The following is a 26,286-nucleotide window of genomic DNA, read 5'->3' as shown; positions in this document are numbered from 1 at the left end:
ATTTTTGTCCTTCAACTGAGCCGTAAGTACTTCTGGATCAACAAAGGGCGGTGTTGCAGAAGAAGGAGGAACCGACCGGGTGCGACGACCCAAACCGAACAAACGTCCCTTCTTCTTTGGAACCGACTGAATAGAAAAAAGCCAAATTTAGAAATTTAAACCAAGAAATAAATGAATTGAACTTAAAAAAAAAAGAACTTACGGATTCAACGATTTCGTTGATTCGAAACCGGGACAAGTTGGTCGAAGCCGTCGAAGCGTCATCCTCGGTTTGAAGCTGAGACACTTCGTCTACCACCTGAGTTTGGACCAGGTCGACCACGTCCCTCACAAGACCGTCATCAATCTGGCCGGTCTTCTTGTTGGTATACGCCCTCCTCATTAGGGCGAGATCATCGACCGGCTCACCATCATTTTCTTCCGCCTTGAAAAAAAACATAAAATTAAAGAAACATTAGAAATTAGAAGAAATGCACAATAAATTTAAATTCTGAAACTCAAATAATTGAAGAAAAAGCGGTTGAACTTACCATGCGATCTCCGAGAGTGGCAATAGATTGAGCACCCAAGTTATGCTTGTAGATGCCCTTCCCTTTACGGTCGCTCCTGCGGTTGGTGGAGTTGGTGGAAGAAGTTTCTTTCGTCTCCTCCTTATCCCAATGCACACACAACTCCTTCCAGACCGTGTCGTTCATCGACTTTGGGACCTTTTAATTAAAAAAAAAAGAAAAAGTTTAATAAATTAAAAAATAGTTTAATAAATTAAAAAATTGTTTAATAAATTAAATCGAACCTTATTGATTTCCCACTTCTTCTTCCACTCGTGGATCTGCTTCCCATAGTTGTCCATTACTTTATGGACGAAGTGGTGATAGATAAAGAGCGTCTCATCGGAATTCCAGTTGAACTCTTGCTGAAAAAAAAACACAATTAGTAGAAAATTTATATTAAAGATTAAAAATATAAGTAAAAAATTAGAATACTTACCGCAAACTGACGAAACCACAGAACCTGCTTGTCGGTTGGGAAGTGAGTGAAAGTCGGATGTCCACCTTTCTATTTTTACAATTAGAGCAAGGACATCTTAACATACCTGTTTTTGCTTCCGGTTGTCGGTGAACTAACCCCATGAATTCAGTTATACCTCGTTGGTATTCTTCCGTAAGCAATCTCGTGTTCGGATCCAAATGAGGTCGATCAATCCAAGAACGAAAATAATTTAAAGAAGACATATTTTTTATGAATCAAATTCGTATGTAAATAGAGTAAGAGGGAGGATGAAGATATGAAGTGAATGAAGAGGAAGAGGAGTGCTTGTATTTATAGTTTAAATCCTGCCAACATACCGAGGAAATTCCGACGGAATTCCGACGGACAAAACTAGTTCGTCGGAATTTCCTCGGAATTTTGTAAAATCCCCCAACGGCTCTCCAACGGCTATAATATTTCCTCGGAATTCATCGGTTTTTTCCGAGGAAACCCAATTTTGTGTTTCCTCGGAATTTCCTCGGAAATTCCTCGGTATATTCCGAGGATTTCATTTTCCGTCGGAATGTCCGTCAGAATATCGATGTTTTCTTGTAGTGTCATCTCTTGATGGTTTGGGATCAGAAGGTCGTCAACAGTGTCAGGGTGGCAGTAGGACCAGTCTCTCACGGCCTGTGCGTCAGTACTGATTAAGTCCATGGATTGCAATTTAAAAGGGATTTTGGGATATGCTTAGTTTGTTCTAAAACCGAAGATAAGGAACCAAACCCCGAGTAGCTTCAGAGAACTGTACATGCCCTTTAATTTGTGCAACACAGACAAAAGTTTATTCAACGGTATTTTGTCAAAATAAGCTAGACCGTCTACAAGTAGAAGCATGGTGAAACAATGAAAATTGCATTGATCTGGAAACATTAAACAACCATACTAAAAGAGAAAATTGCATTGAGTCATACCATTTGAACACTCTTTTATATCTATCCCATAAGAACAAGACATGATCAATCACGCAATGACACTCTCTTTCTACCCGAAACATACCATACATCTCCCTTCCTAACTCTGACCATTAATTGGGGAACATACTTCGACTATTCTTGGTACGAGATCCCCGATGTGGGTAAGCTTCACATGGGTTTCATAGAAGCGATGGGTTTAGGCACAAGAGACTACACTCCCACTTTCGATTACCATCTCGTCGAGCCAAACAACTCCTCTGAGAAAAAGGATCCTGTTAAGAATTTTCCAGAGATGGTGGAGAGAAGCGCTTATTACAAAATACTGAAATTAAGAAACAAACGAAGCTCAAAGATAGGAGCTTGACGAACATCGATCATGTCAATGAAGCGGATGATGTTGGGGTGATTGATCTTCCTCGAGATGAAAATCCCCGACATCGCGATCTCCATGGCGATCTCCTTGATAGCAACCACGTTCCATACCACCGAAAACGATCCCCACCCAATTTGTTGTCCCCATCGATTTCTCAGACCAAAAAGAAGAACAAAGAACGAAGACGAAGAGACGACGAAGAGGAAGAGAAAGAAGGCAAAAAAAAAAAGCCATAATAAAGCGACACGCATGGGGTTTTTAACAACTCTACTTCCTCTTAATTAGGCAGCAGTTTTCTCTAATTTTAGCTTTTTTTTTTTTTTTTTTTTTTTTTCAGTTTAGAACTTCTCCTTAGAACTACCGATGGAGGTGGTCTAAGCAGAGTAACTAACTTTTTTTTTTTTTTTGATCAAACTAACTAACCTGTCACAACTCTTCTTCTTCTTTTCTCTGCCTGGCTCTCTAAATCGGAAGACTCTCGCCACCGTCGGCTTTTCTTATTTCACAACTCTTCTTCTTCTTTTCTTTTCTTAATGCCAATTTCTCTCTGTTCTTTCTTCTTTGTACTACTTTCGAAGTATGGGATTTTCATAGCTCATTATAAACGAATTCTGCATTATGTTGTTGGTCTCTTTTATTGGAATCTCTGTTCGTATAAACTTAGGGATTTCTTGGTGTTTCTTTTTTTTTTTCAAAACTAACCCAATCATGATTCATGATGCGTAGGTGGATTCGTTTAATCTCATCGGGTGCAAGAATGACAGATTCTGGTGAAGCTAAAGAGTCTCACCCTGCTGTTGAGCAAGACTTTAAGTCTCAGGAAGGCCAAACGACTCAAAACTCAAACAAAAGAACGCTTGATGAAGCCTCCAAAAACGAAACCTCCGGTTTAGAAACCCTCAAGAAGATGGCCAAACCAACAGCCAGGAAGATTGAGTTCAAGACAATAGAGGAGGAGGAGGAGGAGGATGCATTGCCTCTAGAATGTTCCATTTGCAGAAAACCATTCTTGAATCCAGTTGTAACAAACTGCAACCATTACTTCTGCAATCTCTGTGCCCTAATGGTATGTAACTTGTGAAAATAGAGCTACTCATTTGTTAACTTGTGAAAACAGAGCTTCTCATGGCTGTTTTGGGTTTCATGATGCAGCACCACGAGAAGAACACCAATTGTTTTGTGTGTAACCAGCCAACCCTTGGAGTTTTCAACACAGCCGTGGATATCAAGAAAAAGATAGCCAACGTACGTCAGAAAGCCAGAGGTTTGTACAAATCTAAATCTCTCTGTTTTCTCAAATCTAAACCCAAGCTCTTACAAAGAGGTCTCTGTAGCAATGGTGAAGGAGGTGTCAACAATGTTGGCAAAGGCATTGGTTATAAGGAAGGACGCGGATGCCATGGCGGCACAGTCGGCGGGAATGGTGGAAGATGTTGAAACAGTGATGGGTATAGTGGATGCCCACGGGGAAACGTCGGCGGAAGATCCAACTTCGTGGGATGAGATTGTGGATCTGGTGGAAAGCATGGAGGTGGTAGCGGCGAAGGCCAAGGAGATGGCGGAGAAAGCGGCAGAGATGGTGAAAGAAGCGAATGATACAACGGAGACGGCAAAGAGAGAGATGGCCAAGGCGTTGGGGGTGATGAGGAAAGTCAAGTGGAACGTGTAAACCGGTAGACGCGCTTCGGTTCAGTTCCACTACTAATCAGAGTTTTTTTTGCTAGGCAGATCGTTTGATTCATTGGTTGGCTGGTTTATAAGCGGTTTAATTGATTTGACTCGTGTGATCCGAAAAGAAATTCGGTTTGATTTCCAGTTTAAATGTCTTTAGCCTGTTATCTCATGCTGACATCACTTAAAATATGAAACATAAGACCATGAGCAGCAGGGGTTTTATATGGGTTCATGGGCTCGAGTTCTAAGGGGCCGATGAATAAAAGAAAATAAAAAATGGGTTCGTTTTGATGAATCGGGCCTTACGAGTGATATCGTATGAAGCGGGTTCAAGCCACGCGTTGTGTGGTGATTTGTTGAAGAAAGCGCGTAGAGGAGGAGGAAAGTTGGGCTTCCCCGTGTATCGACTCATTTGCTCTTCTCGACCAAAAAGCTAGGGTTTCGTTGTGAGAGGCGATTTCTCGTGCGACGCCGTCTCCCGGAGGTTTTCTCATTCTAATCGACGACGGAGTGTCTTCTCCACTTGCTCAGGTGAGTATCGAGTAGATTGAGGGTTGAATTGGGTCGATTTTGTGGTCGAAACTCGAAACCGTTTTCTCGGATTTCAAATCAATTTGGGGCTTTCGAGTTTGTGATGTAAATCGATATCTGGGTTTCGAATAATTGCTGTAAATCGTCATGGTCGTTTCATTTAGGGTTCGTTTCTCTGAGATTTCAAATCGATAGAGGGATTTCGAGTAGGGTTATAAATTGATTCAGGGGTTTCGTTTAATAATTGTAAATCCTCAAGAGGGTTTGATATAGGGGTCGTTTATTATATTGTTTGGATTTTAATGTTCTAAAATAGATTCGATTTGTTTTACAGATGGATCTCTCAGAAGAGAGAAAGCATTCAAAGAGGCGAAAGGACTACATCAACATGCTTTCATACACTTGCGATTCAGAATACGGGATTCCGAGAAGGTGTTCCTGTGGTGGGAGAATCATCGACGAGGTTCGAGTGAAGCAGGAGTACGACACTCTTCCTGGGAAGCGTTTCTTCACCTGCGCCAACTACGAGGTAAGACTCTGAAGAACATTTTCATTCATTATGTTTATAAACATACGTATGCTGAAATTTTTTTGGTTCTAAACAAGGCTGATGGGTTTCACTATCGTCAGCCTTGGGTGATTGGTGTCCAGGAGCAGATCGAAAGCTTGACTAAGCGTCTGGAGGAGGCTGAGGAGGTGATGAAGTTCGTACCGAGTCTGAAAAACCAGATTAAGACACTAGAGGTTTGTAAAGAAATTTTTTTTTTTGTGTCACATTTTTCTCTACATATTTTTTTTAATAACTTATTATGTGAATAAGACATTTTCATTGTTGTTTCCATGTGCAGGCACAGGCTAAAGGGCTCACTCGGCAGGTTGATCGCCTCACTGCGGAGGTTTATAACCTCACGGTGCAAGTAGCTGACCTGGAGAAGCTTTGCTTCGAATAACCACCAGAGGTTAGAGTCCATCTTAACTGAACTAGAACTACGCGTTTTGGTTGCTTCGTAGCTAGACGTTAACTAGAACTGAAGTAGGTTGAGTAGAGCTTTAAATGATCTGAACTAGCTAGAGTATAACTCGTACTTGAATTTGCTTTATCATTCATTGTTGTGTTTGTTGGTTAAAGTTTAAAAATTGTTCTAGTTAAATAAAAATGATTTGATGTGTAATGAATGCTAACTGTGAATAAGTTGTTGTGTATTAAAATTTAGTTGTTGTGTAATTAACTATGGTTGTTGTTGTGTAATTAACCTAAGCGAAACTAGTTTAAAACATAGGGAATCCACTTATAAAAACACAAACAATCCACCCTTAAAAATGACTAAAACCTCTAAACATCAAAGAAAACCAAAACAGAAAATGGACCCTTTTTCCCTACACTCTCCCGGGTTTGTTAACCTGTTAGCCTCACAGAGCAGTCCACCACTAGACGTAGACTCTGCTGAGGCACCTGTTACCTCTCCCGGGTTAGTTAAACCAGTGGAAAAGAGAAAGTGGTCAATCAAAGAAGACATTGTGTTGATCAGTGCTTGGTTGAACACCAGCAAGGATCCCATTGTCAGTAATAAACAGAAGTTAGGATCCTTTTGGAAGAGGAGATGGGAGTATTTCAATTCGAGTCATCACCTCGTTGGCTCCCTTCCAAGACACTGGAGTCAATGTAAGCAGAGGTGGGGAAGGGTGAATGCGGAGGTCTGCAGGTTTGCGGGATGCCGTGAAAGTGCGTTGAAGGAGCAATCGAGTGGCCAAACAGAGAATGATGTCATGAAGGCTGCGCATGACATCTACTTCAATGACTATAATGTCAAGTTCACTCTTGAACATTGCTGGAGGGAACTTCGGTTCGATCAGAAATGGAGATCACACTCTCAGCCGAAGGAGAAAAGTAAGGAAGGTGGTCCGCAAGTGGTGGCTGACGAGGAAGAGGTTAGGCCTCCGGGTGTTAAAGCTAGGAAAGCTGCCAAACGCAAGAAGCCAAACGAAGCAGCTTTTGATCGGATACAAACCATCCTAGCTCAAAAAAACACCCTATCCAAACAAAAGATCCTAGATCGCCTCTTAGCCAAAAACATAGACACACTTTCTGATCATGAAGTGGCTCTTAAGAATAAGCTAATCTCTGAAATGCTTTGATTTGGTTAGTGTATTAGCTTGTTTTTGTTTATTCAATCTGTTTTCCTTTCTTTGAGTAGTAGCAGTGTATTTGGTTAGTGTATTAGCTTGTTTATTGATTATGTTCTCTTCTGTGTTGCAGGTCACGGGTTGGAAGGTTGCGGGGTGTTGCAGGTCACGGGTTGGAAGGTTGCGGGGTGTTGCAGGTGAAGGATTTTGTTTGTTTCTATATGTTTATTGCGGATGTACTATGTGTAGGACTTGATGTCTTTTGGCTGTTGATTCACGGATGTAGCTATGTCTTTATATAAACTATGTCTTTCACTTTGTCTTTCACTTTGTAAAACAATCTCACGGATGTAAAACAATGTCACCTCTCTTCTCTTGTCTCTTCTCTTCTCTTGTGTCTGTCCTCTCTTCTCTTGTCAACAATCACATATCCAAAACCTAATCTCTCCCTTCAAGCAAGCTGATCGTGGTGCTCAAACATCAAACTTGAAGCTTCAAACTTCTCTCTTGTAGTAGTGAATTTAACAACAAACTTCAAGCTCCAAATCAAGGTAAGTGATAATGAAAAAAGATGATAGAATAAAGGAAAAAAATATAGATTTTGATACAAAATAATACACTAATGAGAAAAAAAATATAGCTTATGAACAAAATATGAAAGAATAATGCAAAAAAAGTTAGATTATGATAAAAGATGATATAATGTGAAAAAATATAGATTATGAAAAAGATGATATAATGTGAAAAAAAAATTAAGATTATGATAAAAGATGATATAATGTGAAAAACAAATTAAGATTATGAAAAAAGAGGATAGAATAATGAAAAAAAATATAGCTTATGAAAAAATATGATAGAAGAATGAAAAAAAAATATAGCTTATGAAAAAATATGATAGAAGAATGAAAAAAAAAATTACAATTTGATAAAAGATGATATAATGTGAAAAAATATAGATTATGAAAAAGATGATAGAATAATGGAAAAAAAATATAGATTTTGATAAAAAATGATACACTAATGAAAAAAAAATTATAGAAATATGTACAATTAATTAAATTTTAGTTACAAATCTCCTTTTGTCATTTTAGGAAAAAAAAAAACCACCCAATGTCTTCCTCATCAAGTGATGAAGTTGATGAAGCTTTAGAAGAAATGGTCGACCAAGTAGTTGATAATTTCATCGACTCAGTGATTCATCCTCACCCCAACAAGCCGAGGAGACGAGCTTATATCGAAAGAGATCGGGAACAAGGACACAATCAACTATGGAACGATTATTTCAAGGAAAATCCTACATACCCACCGGAAATGTTTAGGAGGCGTTTTCGAATGAACAAGCCATTGTTCCTTCGCATTGTCGAACATATAAGTAATGAAGTTCCATACTTTCAGCAAATACGAAATGCTTGCGGAAGGAACGGGCTATCTGCACTTCAAAAATGTACGGCAGCTATACGTATGCTCGCATATGGTCAATCGAGAGATACATATGACGAATATCTCTGACTTGGTGACAGTACAGCACGTTTATGTTTGCAAAATTTCACTAATGCAATAATACAATTGTTTGGAGATGAGTATCTACGAAGACCTACACCTGAGGATCTTCAACGATTACTCGATATTGGAGAGGTACGCGGGTTTCCAGGGATGATAGGCAGCATCGATTGTATGCATTAGGAGTGGAAAAACTGCCCAACGGCTTGGAAAGGTCAGTACACACGTGGTTCAGGAAAGCCGACAATTGTCTTAGAAGCCGTGGCATCACAGGATCTTTGGATATGGCACGCATTTTTCGGATTACCAGGTACCCTCAACGATATCAATGTTCTTGATCGGTCACCAGTTTTTGATGACATCTTACAAGGTCGAGCACCTAAAGTTAAGTTCAAGGTCAACAACCACACTTATCGTATGGCCTACTACCTTACGGACGAAATTTATCCGAATTGGGCAACATTTATCCAATTCATCCTACTTCCTCAAGGTCCTAAAGCAAAGCTATTTGCTGAACGTCAAGAATCCACCAGAAAAGATGTCGAACGGGCTTTTGGAGTATTGCAATCGAGGTTTGCAATTGTTAAAAACCCAGCTCTACTATGGGACAAGGAAAAGATAGGAAAGATAATGAGAACTTGTGTCATATTGCACAATATGATAGTAGAGAACGAACGACACGGATACGCTCAAATTGATACATCTGAGTTCGAGTCAGGAGAGTCAAGCAGAAGTTCGAAGGTGAAAAGGAGAGAAAGTATCCATGTCAGTGATATGTTAGGCATTCGCAGAGAAGTTCGAGATACAAAGAAGCATGATCGTTTGAAAGCTGATTTAATGGAAAATATATGGAAAAAGTTTGGTAATGAAGATGAATAATGTTTGTATGTTTGTATGTTCTCGATTTATGTAATCTACTCTTAATGTATTGAATAAAAAGTTTTAAAATATTTATAATATTTTTTAATATTTTATTCCTGTATTCTCAATAATTTGATTTTTTTTTTTGAAAATATAAATATTATTATTTTATTCCTATGAACTCCTTCTTCAGGTTCACTAATGCAGAAAACAATAGATACAGGTTCATAACTATTCATGGACCCACCAAAAAATATTAAAAAACTCTTATGAACCCCAAGGGGGGTTCACTAATGCTCTTGCTCTAAGCATCTTCGTATATCTAGTCCACACACGTTTGATTTGACTATGCGCTTACTCTTACACCAAAGACATTCAAGAGACATCTCATCCGAAAATGCCACGCGTCAATGAAGCTGTGGCTGAGATTGACTACACAGTTCACGTCAGCTTACTAGAAACCGCTTCATGCTTGTCTTCACACTTTTGCCACTTCTTCTTTAATCTTTCCTGAACGTTTGATGATACGGAGAAGACACTGCTTGGTGTAGTGTAGAGAGAAAGAGAGAGCTATGGAAGCTTTGAAAGTCGCTAGCTTTTCTCCTATGTCAGTTTTATCCGAAAAGAGATCAGAACCACGGAGACCCTTCTCACTCCCTAGCATCTTTCCACCAAAGAAGACCCCAACCCAATCTCCATGGAAAGCTTCTTCAAGAGCTTCAATGGCGGGTTGGCTCTACTAACTTCTGTTCTAAGCAATGCAATAGCTCCTGCAAATTCTCTGACGTACGAGGAAGACTTGCAACGATGGAAGCCTTGCAACGATCTATTGACCACTTCTTCATCTTTTGACTTAGACGGTTTGATCTATAGGTTGAGGATCGATGATAATGATACGGTCGATGACTTTGCGGTAAATATATCGGGCCTACCCTCCAAAGCAGCCTCGTTAGGAGATAACATAGAAGAGTCCAAGATGGTGAAGAAATTCTTGAAGGGACTTCCGAGACAAAATTACATCAAGATCATAGTCCCTTTAGCAAGTCCTAGACCTAAATTCTACGGTTTTTAAGGATATAGTTGGAAGGCTAAAGGCCTGTGAGAAGCGTGTAGGGGAAGAAACTCAGAAAGAATACCAAGGGAAACATATGTTTCCAAATAACGGCTAGCATAGTCAGAGGAACTACGAGAGTTTCCGTGGTAGATGTAGAGGACGGAATGAAATAGGCAGAGGACGAGGTTGGTTAAACAACCAAAACCATGTCACACACCATAGATAAAAACTCTAAGAAGGATCGTCCGAAGGTGATATGTTGGAGATGTGAAAATCCATGTCACTATCAACTGTCTGTTCCGGGAAACCAATAAAGAATCAAGAAACCAACATAAACGAGACACTAGAGACCGGCACCCTTTACGTACACGAGGTTGTGTTCTTGAATAAAGACAAACTGATTCCGAAGAATCTTGATATCGACAAAGGCAATGCAAGTGTTTGGTATTTGGATAATGGAGCGAGTAATCACATGACAGGAAACAAGAAGTTCTTTTCGAGTTTCGATCAAAACATCAAAGGTAAGGTGAAGTTTGGTGATGGATCGTGTGTTGACATTTTAGGAAAATTTGTGGTTACCTTTGTGTGCAAGGCTGGTGCAAAGAAGGCACTCAAAGACATATATTATATATCTGATGTGAACCATAACATATTGAGTCTTGGATAAGCAACAGAAAACAGATGTGAGGCTAAAATGAAAGCCGTCTATTTAACACTCACAAATTCATGTGGAAGATTGCTTGTATGTGTTACAAGATCCCCAAACCGTCTCTACAAAACTCCGATGGAGATTAGCTATCCGGAGTGTTTACATGTCAGAGATGAAGATGCTACATGGAGGAGACATGCTTAACTAGGACATGTAAGCTATAGAGTGATGAAAACATGGTAAAGAATGAGATGGTCGTAGGAATGCTGAGTGTAACACACGAAGAAAGCGTGTGTGACGTGTTAGGGTATTTTTGTGTAGGATCTTTGTGAGTACTACAGAACAATAGAAGAGCTGGAAAACGAGCAAGAATAGAGAGCAAAGAGATGTTTTATTGATTGAATGAGCAGGAAACTACAACGTTTGGTGTATAAACCCTAGTTCTAGCCGTCTATCTCTAATCTCTTAGTCTATGAATGTCGATCCTTTTGCTCTTGGGTATGGGCTCCCCTTATATAGTTGTGGAGATGTCGGTTAGGTAGGTTAAACTCTTCCATATTTGGAAATATGGAAGGATCCCTTAAGTAGAAAATTTCAATTTTACCCGGAGATGGAAGCAACGGTAGGAACCAGGTCTTTCTCTTAGTAGGAACCTGGAGGCCAGTATCCTGCCCGAGGCCTGGGGGATTCTTATACCGGATTATTTTTTCCCAACAGCATGCCCCTCATTTCTTGATTTCGTCATCGAATTCGGGAGATAACCTATGCACTTGAGTCAATCGGAGCTGCTCTCTCTCGGCAGGCCTCCCTTAGGCGTGATATTGATTCAGTTATTCCGTTTCACAGGTTCTTCTTAGGCCTGAATCGTGTTTGAACCTGGAGGAAAGCCGGCATTCCCATGAATAAATCGGAGTCCATAGTTGATATCCGTAGGTGCTAGACCTGTTTGGAGATGATCTTGCAGGGCTCGAAGCCCTGGCTCCTCATTTTTGTTGATGATAGGACTAGTATGCAGGGTTCATGACCTGGAATGGCCCTCGTAGGTTGACGCAGGACTAGTCGAAGGGATGTTCTTCGCTTCAGTGAGCATAAGATAGTCGCTATGTTCAGCGGCCAGGCCCTTGGTCTTGATGCTGGAGGGATGTGCTCCATCGGAGCTTTACCTCTATGGATTCGGGGGTTTGGTCGATCAACTCAGCTTTAATGTCTCTGATTTTCCTTCCATATTTTCGAACTGGCTAAATCTATTTCCTCGTTCGATTTTCGTAAAAAAAGGGGGTTTTGATTTGAATTTTGAAATCTCCCCTTTCTTCTTTTATTTTTTTAAGGGGATCGAGGTTAGCAGCTTTCTCGAGAATATCAACGACTCTTAATTTAAATGCCACCCTTTCTTTTTTCACTCCATAATCGCACAGCTCGGTCTTGGCTTCTTCACCTTTAGGTACCATTTCTCACTCTTTCTCTCTAGGATTAGGTAGATCGTGATTTTCCAGTCGTTTAGGTGCGTAGGTCAATTCTATCCTCTCTCATCCTCTAGTTTATTGGTCAGGAGACGATTCACATATGTCAAAGCGCACTGGTTCTTCCATTCCTCTAACAGTCGAGAAGGTCAAATCGAAGAGGAGAATGGATTCTCCCATCTCCAAATCCGATAGTTCATCAGATCCGCACGACGAAACTGAGCATAACCTCTTGGCTCCAGCTACATTGTCTTACGCCCCTCTGATTCCACCTCTGGTGGGTCCCGCGTCGTTGGTGGGGGATGACGATTTTGCAGAATGGCGGAAGAAATATCTACTCCCTCCTTCTGCTGTTCTCCGTGCATCTAGCTCGTCTGAGCGGGCTTATAACTGCATGCCGTAAGAGATCACCGTTTACGAAGCCTTCTTTGATTCGGGATTCAGAGAAGAAGTGCCATCGATTATCGCAGAGTTATGTGATTACTTCCGGATCTCACCTTCTCAACTCAACCCTCTCGCTTGGAGGATTCTCATTGCTATTCAGAACTTGGAGGACGTAAAGTGCCTCCCCTTGGGTGTTAACAAGGTGCTCTACGCTTATCATTTAGCCCCCATCAGCGGTGGCGAGGTTCATTTTCATCTCCGCCCTTGCAGCGGTTTGCCGATCGTAGAGGAACTTTCGAAGAATGACCGTAAAGCTAATGTCTTCAGGAAGAAATGGCAGGAGAGATATGCTTTTATGATCCTTCCAGGATCCTTTGATCGATGGAATTTCGTAGATAGGTATATGATACGATAGGTGGCTTATCTCGACCTGCTGATTGACATATCTGAACTTTTGTGTGCAGCTGGAACTCATCATGCTCTTTCGGAGGGAGAAAGTAACGTTCTTCGCACGTGAACGCTTCCCCTCGAACGCCGTCAGGTGGTGTACTTTCTAACCTCAAAGGTGTTGCAACGCACTAGGCTGTGGGGTAAGTTTCCTTCTTTCTTTTTCAATATGCAAATCTCGAATCGAATATTTAACGACTCCCGCCTTGATGTTAATTTTCAGATAACATGTCAGGAGACGCTGCGCAATATCTGATGGTCGCTTTCCAGGAGGCGACAAAGGCGGTGTCGGTGAAAAAGGATCCGTCAGCAAGGATACCTCGGATGATGATATGACGATCACCGAGAGCAGGCGCAAGACAGTGGTGAAAGTAGAACCAACTTCTTCGTCTCAGGGGAAGAATTCAAAGGATGGTGTACTTACGAGGTCAGCTCGTCAATCAAGCCGATATTGGGCACTCTTCTGGTGGGCTATCCACTGTTCTCTCCAACTTGAACTCCAAAGTATTTCTTCAGGATCAGACTCATCTTTCGGAGGGAGAACCTTCGGAGGTGATTCAAGTTTTCCATGGCGGACTCCTTCGGGTAAGCAGGATGTTTAATTGGTCTTTATTTTTAGTCTTTTGATATACTCTCGTCTGATGATAATTTTGCATTGCAATAGAATTTTTCTCAACTTCACCATTTAGGAGAGGGATTGTTGGAAGAGGGCTTGTCCTCTAATCGGGAAGAACTGGAAAAGCTAATTTGCCAGCTGTCTAAAGAGAAAGGCAAATGCGCGGCCAGGGAAATGGAGATTTGCGATCTTCAGGCGAAGGTCAAGGCCCAAGAGTCCATGGTGGAGGCGTCCTCGGCTGAGGCGCTTACCCTAGGCAAGGAAAAACAGGAACTAGAGAAAATCATGAGCGACCTTAGAAAGTCAGCGGAGACTTTTATGTACGAGATGGTGATGGCCGTGAATGGGGCGAGGATTACCGCTCGCTGGGAGCTAATGAGAGAGTGGCTCAGGCGTTAAACCGGCAAGTGGAATTTGGCCAAGGAGATGGATCAGTACAAGACCGTAGTTTTGGCAGAGGCTAACATCAAGGGCGTCGTTCCTCCTACATTTGAGGATGAGCCGGCTATCCCTTCTGCTTCGGATATGGAGGTGGATTTTTCTGTTAAGCCGGACAGATTCTCTACATGAAGGCTTAGACCATTTCCAATATATTCCCCTATTTTTACCTCTAAAATAAAGAAATTCTATAATAGAGATGAGTTTTGCTCCAATGTATTTTTCTAAAATAGAGACCTCCAAATACAGAAGAATGCTATTTATTCCTCTATAAAAAAAGAGAAAAAAATAGCAATCTCTATTTTAGAGGCAAAAAATAGAGATGGTTGTAGTGATTTTATCTCTAAATACTAAATAGAATACTAAATAGAAGTGGATTAGAGATGCTCTTAGTGAAAAGTTATGATATATACTTAGCATAAACCCATCTGGAATCAATGTTTTCTTTATAAATATGCGTAGACCTTAGTTATTCGGCCTCTAATAGGTGTTGAGCTTCACTGATTAACAAATTGATGTCAAGGTAGTTGAGTTTGACGTAGAGCATATTATCTAGATTTTTATATAACTGAAAGTCAGCCTCAAATACATTATTTGAGTGATTACTTCAATAGTTCGCTTAGATAATCAATCAACCCAATTAACTTATCTTAAGTTTAATTAGACTAGTTATTTGTCAACATTGTTACTTGATGTGATTTTTTCATCATTTGCTTAGGATAAGAAGAAAGCTATTTCTCTACAAAAAAAAAATCAGAGTACATAGCCTTCCAGTAAAACATTTTTAGAAGAGAAATACAATTGGATAGTATTAAAAAACTATCATAAAAATAACAAAAATAATGTTTATTAAAAATTAAAAACATATATTTTTAGGGTTAATTGGTCAAGAATAGTTATTTTTTGTGGGTTTAAGGTTTGAGATTTAGGATTTAGGATCTAGAATTTTAAATTTAAGATATAAAATTTAAAATAAATAATTTTAAAATAATTATTATATTAAATTTCTTATTCACTAAGGTTACCTTAGTTTTTTTATTCTTTAATGAATGCTATTTAATTTTTGGTACTTCATTCGTTCCTAAAAGTAAAATTTTCTTGAGTATTTACGCTTATTAAAAATATAATATGTATTTTCTATACACTTTCCAATAATTATCCACCAATGAAATTTATTCAATTCAAATATTCTTAATTAATTTTTTTCAAAAGTATACAAAAGTACTTTAAATATATAAAAAAAATTATCTTTGTGAAATAAGAAAAAAAAAATAGAAAACTTGACCGGAGATAATACTATTTTGTGATAAAAAAAAATTGTGCTTTTAAAAGAATTTACTTTCTGATAAGTATAATTTATTATTTGAAATTATTTGATTATTCTCCCTTCCCGGTCATGTATCTTCTAGAATGAGATAGGGACATCATCGTTGATTTCGACTTGACAAGCTCTTCGGAGCTCCGGCTGCAGAAATACAAGTAAAGACCATCTTTGGTTTTCTTTACTTTGAACATGCTTCTCCTGTTATCATATCACATTTTTCTTTTAGTGATGCGCATCGCTCCGGTTGTAAGCACACCTTTTTAATAATGTAATCAGTGCACAAAAAGGAGATAGGGAGTGTCATCGGTACAAAACATGAAAGTGTTTTGGAATTTGGATAGTTGGTCCTCAATCATCCAAAAATGGTCCCAAATAGGCTTGAAGCCGAAAAAAAGCGGGCCTTACAACAACAAACCACGTTTTATTACAACTGCTTTATTGGTTCAGAATTTTAAAAACTATTTACCTCAATAAAATAAATAAAACCTAACCACTTTTTCTTGTAAGAATGACTTGTAGAGGCTATATATATAACTCTATCATACATAATTCTTTACGAGTACACAAAGGGAATAAAATGGAATATCCCCATATTTAACTTCTCCCTACCAAACTTTCAACATAGCTTTTTCCAGTGCTAACAAAATATATTTCACAAGTTTAGTATTTAAATGTAGGAGGATGAAAATAAAAGAAGCTTTTGTGTTAATTATACAGTAGATCTGCAACTGGATTACAAGTTTTATTAAATAGAATGATACAAAATAGTTTATTCTATCAATTTTACAAAAATATTTATTTATTTTATATGGTCCTGATATTTGGATGCCTCCGAAAAAGATTCGACTATCGCGTAATGACTGTCCACTGAAAATATGGGCATAGTCCACCGGGGAACCCGCCGAAAGCATCTAGAAGGGTTGGTGATCACCCCATGTTAATCTACTAGTGGTTATACGTAGTTTGGACATGGGCGTCTCTGTATTAGGCCCAAAGGTCTCTCAAGATAATCACCACAAATCCATTAGCTGCCGTCCTTCGAACCATGCACCTGTTGGGTAAGACCCTAAAGTATGACCCTTCCGCTTGCCACTAGACCCTAAAACATTTATAATTTATCTTGAATAAATAGAAATCATTTTGTCGATTATATATAAAGAAAAACTAAACGAAAAATGCAATTCTGATAAAATAAGTAAGATGAATTTATTTCATTTTCTAGTATATTTTATTTTATTTATTTCATTTATATTTACTCCATCAACTTAATCTAGCAGATGAATAGATGTGTTTGTATTCTTTTGTTATGAATGAAACTAACTTGTATCGTTTTATTTTGGTTTTAAGAAAAACAATAGGGATGCGTTGTTTTTTTTTGTTATATATTTTCAGTTATGTAGATACTGTCACATGAAATAATGTTAACTATATTTTTATGAGGAATTTTTAATAATAGTGAGTAATATTGTATTTTTATCATTGACAAGGTAATATATGTAATCGTATATAAGCCTTTTTTCAAAAAAAAAAATATATGTAATCGTATAGTCGCGTTGTGCTTCAAATTAAGTATAAATTAAAAGATTTTTCTGTTGTTGGTTTGGAGTGAGGTCGATCAATATATTTTTAGGTCTTCTGGATTTTTCACTTTAAAAGTTTTCACCATTTGTTCATATTTTTCAGTTGAAAAATAACATTAAATATTATTTAAAATTCTTAATATATATAGTCATTTTATGAATATCGTTTTGCAAAATTTTCACGTGAATTATTAATTAAAACACACAAAATTGTGCTCTGGTCTCTTTATCTGATAAGCATAACGGATATGGACTACTGGTTTTTGGTCCATTTGAATACCCGATAGATGGTTTATTCGTGGGATGCATCTCCCACCCGGGGGGTTAGGTCTATGTCTTTATAGACCCGGAAAATTTTTTTTTTTCAAAAAAATCTGATAAGCATAACTGATCAAAATAAAAGTTTAATTCTCGTATAATGTTTTAAAATACAAAACGATTTGCAGTTAGTTTTAAAAGCATTTACTACAAAATGGAGGAAGTTGGGCGAGGCCGGCATGGGGATGCTTTTGCTATTTGGTTTGACTCAAAATGAGTATATTTGAGTTTTTATAATCGGTGTTCTGCACTTTCTATTTAAAAACAACAATCCCACAGCTATTGTACAAATGTTTTTTTATCTGAAGATAATTTCACATTCATTCAAAAAAAAAAAAAATAGAGGAGTTTAAAATAGTTGATAGTGATCTTAACTAACTAACTAATGGTAGGAATCAGTTTATTTATTCAGCTGATGTTCCGAAGTATCACAACGGAGTTAATAGAGTCACGGGTACATGTGATTTTACTGGTTGCAAGATACTACCAAGTACTAACAATGATGATTTAATCAATGAAAGAAAGGCAAACTAAGATTCCTTAACATGGAAACCGACCAACCTCCCCCCCCCCCCCCCCCCCCCTACCCCCCCTAACTCGGTTGCTATACCCGATAGCATATCGTTTTGCAAAATTTTCACGTGAATTATTAATTAAAACACACAAAATTGTGCTCTGGTCTCTTTATCTGATAAACATAACGGATATGGACTACTGGTTTTTGGTCCATTTGAATACCCGATAGATGGTTTATCCGTGGGATGCATCTCCCACCCGGGGGTTAGGTCTATATCTTTATAGACCCGGAAATTTTTTTTTTTTCAAAAAAATCTGATAAGCATAACTGATCAAAATAAAAGTTTAATTCTCGTATAATGTTTTAAAATACAAAACGATTTGCAGTTAGTTTTAAAAGCATTTACTACAAAATGGAGGAAGTTGGGCGAGGCCGGCATGGGGATGCTTTTGCTATTTGGTTTGACTCAAAATGAGTATATTTGAGTTTTTATAATCGGTGTTCTGCACTTTCTATTTAAAAACAACAATCCCACAGCTATTGTACAAATGTTTTTTTATCTGAATATAATTTCACATTCATTCAAAAAAAAAAATAGAGGAGTTTAAAATAGTTGATAGTGATCTTAACTAACTAACTAACGGTAGGAATCAGTTTATTTATTCAGCTGATGTTCCGAAGTATCACAACGGAGTTAATAGAGTCACGGGTACATGTGATTTTACTGGTTGCAAGATACTACCAAGTACTAACAATGATGATTTAATCAATGAAAGAAAGGCAAACTAAGATTCCTTAACATGGAAACCGACCAACCTCCCCCCCCCCCCCCCCCCCCCTACCCCCCCTAACTCGGTTGCTATAAATAGAAAGGAGTGGTTGGTGTTCTTCCTCATGAACAACAAAAACAAACCATTCTCTCTCCAAACCCCATCTCTCTCATATTTATTATACTTCTCACATCCCTAACGTTTATAGTAAGCTGCCATTTCAAATGGATAAGCATCTCAGGACGAAGCAGACCAAGACCAGTCCCATTGTTGCTTCTTCTTCATCTCAAGGTAATAAGCTCGAAACATCGTTTAAACTTTTCCACGTTAAAAAGAATTTTTTTATATTAATTTTCAAAAAAAAAAAGAATTTTTTTATATTGTGAGAAACTGGTTATAAAGCTTTGTAGAAGATCAACGACGAAGATGATAGAAAGAGATCAAATTTGTTATGGACATAGACTTTCTCATTAATTAAATCTGTACACAATGATTTGGTATATATACAACCAAACTAACGCTAAACTAAGCCTCACTCTATATCAAGTTAGTTTGTATAAGTACTGCTAACTTGCACCGTAGAACTGATATTCATTTAATACTGGTGATGACGTGGAACAGAAGTGAGTAGTATTGAGTGGGAAGCTCTGAATATGAATCAAGAAGAAGAAGATTTGGTCTGTCGAATGCATAAGCTTGTCGGTGACAGGTTTGATCCTTTAAAAATGTTAATTACATATTACCTGCTGCGATATCGACATTATTTCGTAGAAGAAGAAACAGTTTTAGTTTATTTAACACTAATTAAATCTTTATTTGTGTTTATTTTTCCTATATTTGGTGAAAGGTGGGAGTTGATAGCTGGGAGGATCCCAGGAAGAACTGCACAAGAAATTGAGAGGTTTTGGGTCATGAAGAATAACTGAATTATCTATGAAGTTCCACTGATTAATTTTTATAATACCAACTTTGTAATAAGAAAAGGTTCTTAATCTAAATTATGAATCTCAAACGGAATTTTATCATGGACTAAGAATATTTGGGCCTCTATAAGAGATGAAAGAAACAAAATTGGACTTCTTCTAACAAATAAGGCCGAGTGTTGTGCGTAGGACATGATGGAACATTTGCTATTTTTTATTAATTTTTCCGAAGATAAAGTTTGATGATACAAAATTTACAAATACGGATAGGTGAAAAGAGGTGTGCTGGTAATAGGAAGTAATTGCATTACCATTTTAGAAGGAAAGTTGTAGAAATATGTATCTCCAACACTGCTTAAAGCTTGACACGGTGGATTTGGAAAGTGGCAAACAACCTACTCCCAAACAAAAGTGGACGTCGTTTTACAAGTCATAAACGACATGCTGTCTTCAGGACCCACTTGTTTTATTTAACGCTATTTCACCTACTCCACAGTCCATAGACACGCACTTATTCCTCTTCCTACATTACATAGTTTTCCTGTAATATCCTGCGGCAACTCTAGAAGAGTTCTAACAAGAGTTTCAAGATTATAAAAGTAAAAATAATAGAAAAAGAAGAGAGAGGAGCCAAGAGAATTCTCAAATGAAAATTTTAAAAACCTTAGAGAGATATCAATTTTTTAGAGAAAAACAAAAAAAAAGTTATATTAAAATACTAATATTTTTTTGTTTAAAAACCTTAGAGAGATTTTTATTGATTTTTTTTTTGATCAAAAGAGAGATTTTTATTGATAAGTGAAGAAATTAAAACAAGTGTTTGTAACTGAAACAAACAATTTCTTCTAAGCGGATCTTGATTGCACCATGCATCTACAACTTTAGTCGCCAATAAATCAAAAACCAAAATCATGTACAAATAAAAGTTGATAACATGAAAGCAGCAAAAAAAAAGTAACATTCATACACAAAACACATTTTGCACATATCACACCGTTTGATTATACAAATCATCATCATATATTAGACGCATACATATATATTCAGTGGTTGCCATTTTGCTTTAGCTCTCTTTGGTGGGCTTTCCACTTTAATGTCACAAGATTAAGTGCCTTTGTAGAAGTCCCATTATCATTCAGCACCCTACTAGCTCCTTCCTTCATTTCCTTCATCTTGTTCCTCACACCTTTGCCTTCTTCACCTTCCATTAATCCCTTAACCACTCTAGCCACCTCTTCTCGTCTCACCATCCCATCCTCCCCTGCATGCGCCCTAAGCGCAACATGGATATCTTCTGCCAACAAAACCGCATTCATCCTCTGTTCGGCGTATAATGGCCATGCTATGAGTGGAACACCACTTACTATACTTTCTAGAGTTGAGTTCCATCCACAATGGGTTAAAAACCCTCCGGTAGATGGATGTGCTAGAATTTGGGCTTGTGGAGCCCATGAAGGGATAACAAAACCTCTACCTTTAGTCCGTTCTAAAAATCCTGGTGGTAAAAATGTTAACGGATCGTTTTGGCTATGCGGATTGAAAAACGAAGCATCAGCGATTTGACTTGGACTCCGTATGACCCAAAGAAACCGTTGCTCGCTGTCTGCAAGACCATGAGCAAGCTCATCGAACTGCTCGCATGTGAGTGCACCACCACTACCAAACGACACATACAAAACCGAACCGAGCGGTTGGTTATCTAACCACGTTAAACATTCGGACTCTTCTTCGATCCCGTCCTTACTACTCTCTTGCTTACCAACGTTAACCAACGGTCCAATTGGATAAACCGGTGGTTTATCAAGACCCGGTTCTTGCAAGGCCTTTATAGCATTTGGCTCCAGCTCGAGAAAAGTATTCACAAGAATTCCTTCGGCTTCTTTGTACCTCTTGGTGTTATGGAGAAGCCATTTGTACGCGTCATCTTTCCGGTCTTGAGCCGGATCAAGAACATCTTTCCCGGAGACCGGTACACATCCGGGGAGATTAACCAGTTCCGTTAATTCACTGAATTGACACGACATCGTTTCATTAAGTTTAGGGAAATGAAGAAAAAACGACAAGACGTTTGCCGTTGTCGGGAAGAAAATATACGGCAACACGTTGAACTCGGCGGCGACGTCGAAAGCGTCCGTGCCGAAAAGGTCGACAAATAGCGCTGTCGGCAAACGACCTTCCGCCGCGAACGAGTCAAAGACTCGCCGGAGCTCCGGGTTCGAACGAGTCACGGTGAGGGAGATCCGAGTTTCGATGCGAGTTGTCGGAGGGAGTTCGGTGAGGTCGGCGGGAGGGAGGAAGACGGAGGATATAGAAGGAGGAAGAGAGTCAAGGACAGTTCTCTGAGCTTTTGTCGGTGGACCATCGCCGACGACGACAAAGGTTATGGTTACGCCGTGGCGGTGAACGAGTCGTTTAGCAAACTGGACGAGTGGGATGAGGTGACCCATTCCAGGACTAGGAATGATCGCAACGTGAGGCGCTTTTGATTCCTCCATTGATGCAAAGTTTCAAGAATATATTCTTATTTTCTTTGCTTCTTTACTTTTGCAGTAGTTTGTAATTGTTTTAAACTTTTCTCTCTTTCTGTAATTGATTAGGTATTGAGTAATGGCTTTATATAGAGAGTTCGTGTGTGTATCATCAACCGGAGAAAAACAGATTATCTTCTTTTTTTTTCTTTTTTAGCGTTTGTAGAATGTTCGTAGTTGCGGCCATGATATACTATAAATTATTTGGCCGATAATTAGAAGGAAAAAAAAAGTGAATTCAAAAATTGTGAATTTTCATGTTTATAGGGTTTTTGAAAATATATATATAGTAGATTTATAAGTTAGTTTATAAATGATATGTCTTGAAAAAAGCTACTAGTGTCTATTTTATCTTTATACTTTTTTGTTTCTTTAGATTTTAATTTATAACTTTATTTGTACTGATTTACTCTAGATTAAATTTCTGTTTTGTTGTAAAAAAATCCGATATTAATATATTAGTTTCCAGGAAAATATAGAGAATACATTTTTTAGTTATGGAAATTCTCATAATCTAGGTAAACCATTGCAAGTATCAAACAGTTCAAAAAAAAAAGTATCAAACAGTTCAAAGATAAGTGATATTATATCAAAAACGTTATATGTTCTTTGACCAAAAAAAAAACATTATATGTTCAATTATGGGAGGAGGCTTCGAAATTTGTTGAAAATCAGTGAGGACAAGCCTTTTTGTGATTGTGGGTCAAAATAACTGTGCGTGTGAAATGTCTTGGGAGCTCGTGTGAGATGTGATGACATGCACACGTAATGCTTCTGCAATGATTTTTTTCCTTTTCTATCTTTTTTTTCCCACGAGTATGATTTATTTTATTTTTCTTTCGCTCCTATTTTTCGCTATTGTTTTGCTTTTAATATCTTCTGCGATTGTGTTCTCCTCTTTGCCAAACATTTATTCTATACTTCTTCAAATATTTTGGGACATCGTGGTTTAAAAGGCATATCGTCATTCATCGATAGATTAGACTTTAGCGTGATTTTGAGTGAAAAAGGTGAAAGTAGGAATTATCTAAAAGTCCATAATTGTTGTAATGATTTACTAATTTGAATATGTTCCGAAAAAGTCATAATCAATAAAGAAACTACGAAATCATTGACGATAATGATTTATATATTTATATACTCTCTAAATTTTATAATAGATGATGTTTTACGAAAAAAATGTTTCAAATTACATGATTTCACTTCTTATTGTAGAACCTATTAATTTGGTGTTCTATAACTTTTTAAATTATGCAGTTTTTATTAGTTAAATTGTAATTAGTTAGATAACTAATGATACATTATATTAAAATTATAAATTAAATCTATATTATTAAAAGAGAAGTACAATTATAAAATATCTCTTAGTTTTTTTAATTTATTTACAATGGTATGCCACTGAAGTTATTAATTAACATATCTTTTAAGATTCTTTGTTTTTTCTCTTTAATTAATGCATTTCTAAAATCAAATTCTAATAAAACATTATGACAACAATAATTAATAAACCTAGCTTTTAGTATTCATTGTCTTTTCCTATTTTATTATATATATATGTGTGTTTGGAAATAATGAATTCCATATATACATTTCGTAATTAAATACATACATTATATGGTAATTATTTTACTAATTCCATATATACATAATAAATAGTATATAAATTTTTTTTATAAACTATCATAAAATTTTGATCCATTAAAAATATTATATAAAACAATTTTATTATATATTATCATAAAATTTTGATTCATAAAAAAATAAAATACGTTTTTGCGGATATACATGTCATATTCTAAAAATATAAATGATATAATTGATGGTTAACTAGATAAAATAAAATTACTAAATATAAACTATAAGATTATTGTGTTTAGAAATGTCATTTTAAATAATTATTTAAACGGGCAAATTTTAAAATATATATTATCCCTTATACAAATAAATATTTATTTATAAAAAATAAAAATAAAATATGCGCGGCTACGCGGACCAAGCTCTAGTATTTTTTTAATATGTGTGCATCAGCGAGTTACAATGAGTAAGTACCATTGCTATTTGCCAGGCTAAAGTTATAAGCACATTCAAAAAAGAGCGAAAAATGGTTGAAAACTTTGAATTAAATGAATTAAACAATTTATTCCTCTAAATTTCTTAAAATAAATGTTGATTATCTCTTCAGGTTGTTACCTACAGTGTTTGGAAAGAGCAAAATTTTGGAAAACATATGCACATTCTTCTTTATTGTTTGCTCAAATAATCAAAGTTAATATTCGAAATTTCATATTTTGATAACCACAAAACAATTTGTTCTCTCCCTTGTCATCTTTATCTCGTTTGTCAAAAATTAAAACTGATATAAATTACCAAAAAAAAACAAGTTTTTTTAAAAAAACAATGTTTTACACCAAATTTTCATTTATATTTATTAATTATGTTTACAATTAAATGATTAATGATTTTATTGTAAAATTCAAATTTGGTGTAAAACATTGTTGTTTTTACATAATGGTATTAGATTATTTACATGACTCTTGAACCATAGCTGATACATAAGACCTTTTTTTATTTTTATTTTTGGTATTATAGCTTGTTTAATATATGAATTTGTATTCACATTAATTTAGGTAGACTGCACCCACGGAAAATCTGAACCATTTGCTAAAATTGTTAAGATTATTAGAAAGTTGACAAAACTTCGGTATACTTATACCAAAATAATTTAGGCAGGTTATCGCAACCCGTTATGGAGGACTTTGGAACAAATATTTATTTACACAGTTTAGTTTAATCGTTAAGATTCTTAGAAATATTTGTATACACTTTGCATTAATTTAGGTAGGTTGTACGATATATAAAAAATCTGCATAGATCCTAACTATTTTATAAAAAATATATCAATATACTGACTTGACTTTGAGCATATTCTTTTGTAAGTGGACCAAATATTTCCAAATTTCAAATTTCTAAAGATATTAGTTACCCAATATAACCTATAAACATTTTTTGAATTTTTGGAAATATTTTTAGATTAAAATCTCAATATGTGAATTTCTGAAATTATAATATAAAATGTATATATATTTATTAAAAATATATCAGTTTTACCACATAAAACACTTTATAAAAGTAATTACGAAACATAATACTATACATTTCAGAACATAACACTATATGAAAACTGTATATATATATACATAAACTTCACCAAATGAAATACCATATAAAAACAAACGCTATAAAAAACTATATTATTTCCTATACACTTATTATAAGAATGTATAGTGTTTGAAGTAAAACTATTCCATATGAAAATATTTAAATTTTATATATTAAGGATTTATGCATATAACTTAGATATATTGTGAATGGTAAACTTCAGTTAGGTTAATTGTTAACTAATCAATATATTTGGGTGACCGAATTTTAGTAACTAAATTATAATAAATGTATTTTTTACATCTATAAATGTCTTCTATTGCTCCAAATATCATTATATTGTTTTGTTGGACTATTCAAAATTTAAATGATGACCAATTAGCAATAGATAATAATCTGACTTTAAATTAATAGAATAGATCATTCAAAAATTATACTTTTACTGGGAATGTAAGAAAATACTATAAATCACAATTTCTGATAAAACAAATTAAAAGCGTTTTGCCAAACTAAAATTTTATGTTTTCAAACATTATTTTATTTATAAAAGATGTTTCAAAGCTTCTAAATATTTTTGCTTCTGAATATCCGTTGACTGTTTAATGTAGCTTAGGTTTGAAGGAGTATAGGTAGCAATAACTTGGAAAAACAAGTCTCTAAAGCTGTCGCATCGATACAGCTTTGAAGCTGATATGTTTAATATCAGACCTAAATATAATATCATAATTTATATGTCTATTTAAGCGAGTCATATGATAATTTGGAATCATACAGATGTTTTGTAGCTTCCGTGAGAGCCAAATAAATCTTTAATCAATACTACTTGAAACCGATTAAAACGATAATAGTTATAAAATTATGCATTATTTGTTCAGATATCTGCCAAAAGATTCTAAAGAACCGAGTGTTTGTCGTATGCCATATGTCATTCGTGACGGACGACTGACGACGAAGGATTCCAACTATCTACCTGCAAACAGGAAGACAGCGTCGGCTGATGTAGTAGAACGGCACGGTGTTTTTGCACGCCATTAGCTTTATAATACAAAATGAGGCTTTAAAACCTTTTGTTTTATTTTTCAATACTCTATAATATTATTATTTCTTATG

At 36.4% G+C, this 26,286-nt stretch overlaps 5 protein-coding genes across 7 annotated transcripts; 4 read left to right on the top strand and 1 right to left on the bottom strand.

Annotated features, from left to right (window-relative positions):
- The first annotated feature begins 3,076 nt into the window (after positions 1–3,076).
- Positions 3,077–14,374, top strand: LOC106412752 (postreplication repair E3 ubiquitin-protein ligase RAD18-like). 2 transcript variants are annotated; one of them, XM_048748146.1, is made up of 6 exons: positions 3,077–3,385; positions 3,472–3,583; positions 3,654–3,760; positions 3,824–4,524; positions 4,859–5,053; positions 5,131–5,243. In XM_048748146.1, the coding sequence occupies exons 1-4, from the start codon at positions 3,077–3,079 to the stop codon at positions 3,986–3,988; spliced, it is 693 nt and encodes a 230-aa protein (XP_048604103.1). In that variant the 3' UTR covers positions 3,989–4,524; positions 4,859–5,053; positions 5,131–5,243. The 2 variants fall into 2 exon arrangements, with proteins under 2 accessions (XP_048604103.1, XP_048604104.1); XM_048748147.1 differs by lacking the exons at positions 3,077–3,385; positions 3,472–3,583; positions 3,654–3,760; positions 3,824–4,524 and adding an exon at positions 5,373–14,374 and having other exon boundaries at positions 4,566–5,053; positions 5,131–5,268.
- On the top strand, positions 5,887–6,660 carry LOC111203110 (glutathione S-transferase T3-like). Its single transcript, XM_022696556.2, has one exon. The coding sequence runs from the start codon at positions 5,887–5,889 to the stop codon at positions 6,658–6,660; it is 774 nt and encodes a 257-aa protein (XP_022552277.2).
- Positions 7,759–8,157, top strand: LOC125582333. The gene has a single exon (XM_048748974.1). The coding sequence runs from the start codon at positions 7,759–7,761 to the stop codon at positions 8,155–8,157; it is 399 nt and encodes a 132-aa protein (XP_048604931.1).
- A 4,259-nt stretch (positions 14,375–18,633) lies between the features above and the next one.
- On the top strand, positions 18,634–19,591 carry LOC106422224 (MYB-like transcription factor ETC3). Of its 2 annotated transcripts, none has more exons than XM_013863038.3 (3): positions 18,634–18,857; positions 19,188–19,275; positions 19,414–19,591. In XM_013863038.3, the coding sequence occupies exons 1-3, from the start codon at positions 18,791–18,793 to the stop codon at positions 19,490–19,492; spliced, it is 234 nt and encodes a 77-aa protein (XP_013718492.1). In that variant the 5' UTR covers positions 18,634–18,790; the 3' UTR covers positions 19,493–19,591. The 2 variants fall into 2 exon arrangements, with proteins under 2 accessions (XP_013718492.1, XP_013718493.1); XM_013863039.3 differs by having other exon boundaries at positions 18,682–18,857; positions 19,191–19,275.
- An 837-nt stretch (positions 19,592–20,428) lies between these two features.
- On the bottom strand, positions 20,429–22,157 carry LOC106422257 (UDP-glycosyltransferase 72B1). The gene has a single exon (XM_013863070.3). It carries the CDS (start codon positions 21,982–21,984, stop codon positions 20,533–20,535), a length of 1,452 nt encoding a protein of 483 aa, XP_013718524.2. The 5' UTR covers positions 21,985–22,157; the 3' UTR covers positions 20,429–20,532.
- Positions 22,158–26,286: the final 4,129 nt, after the last annotated feature.

The sequence above is a fragment of the Brassica napus genome, chromosome C2 (assembly GCF_020379485.1).
Source record: "Brassica napus cultivar Da-Ae chromosome C2, Da-Ae, whole genome shotgun sequence".
Taxonomy (NCBI): Eukaryota; Viridiplantae; Streptophyta; class Magnoliopsida; order Brassicales; family Brassicaceae; genus Brassica; species Brassica napus.
Note: the sequence above shows the minus strand (reverse complement) of the source record. Positions and strands in the feature narration are given on the sequence as shown.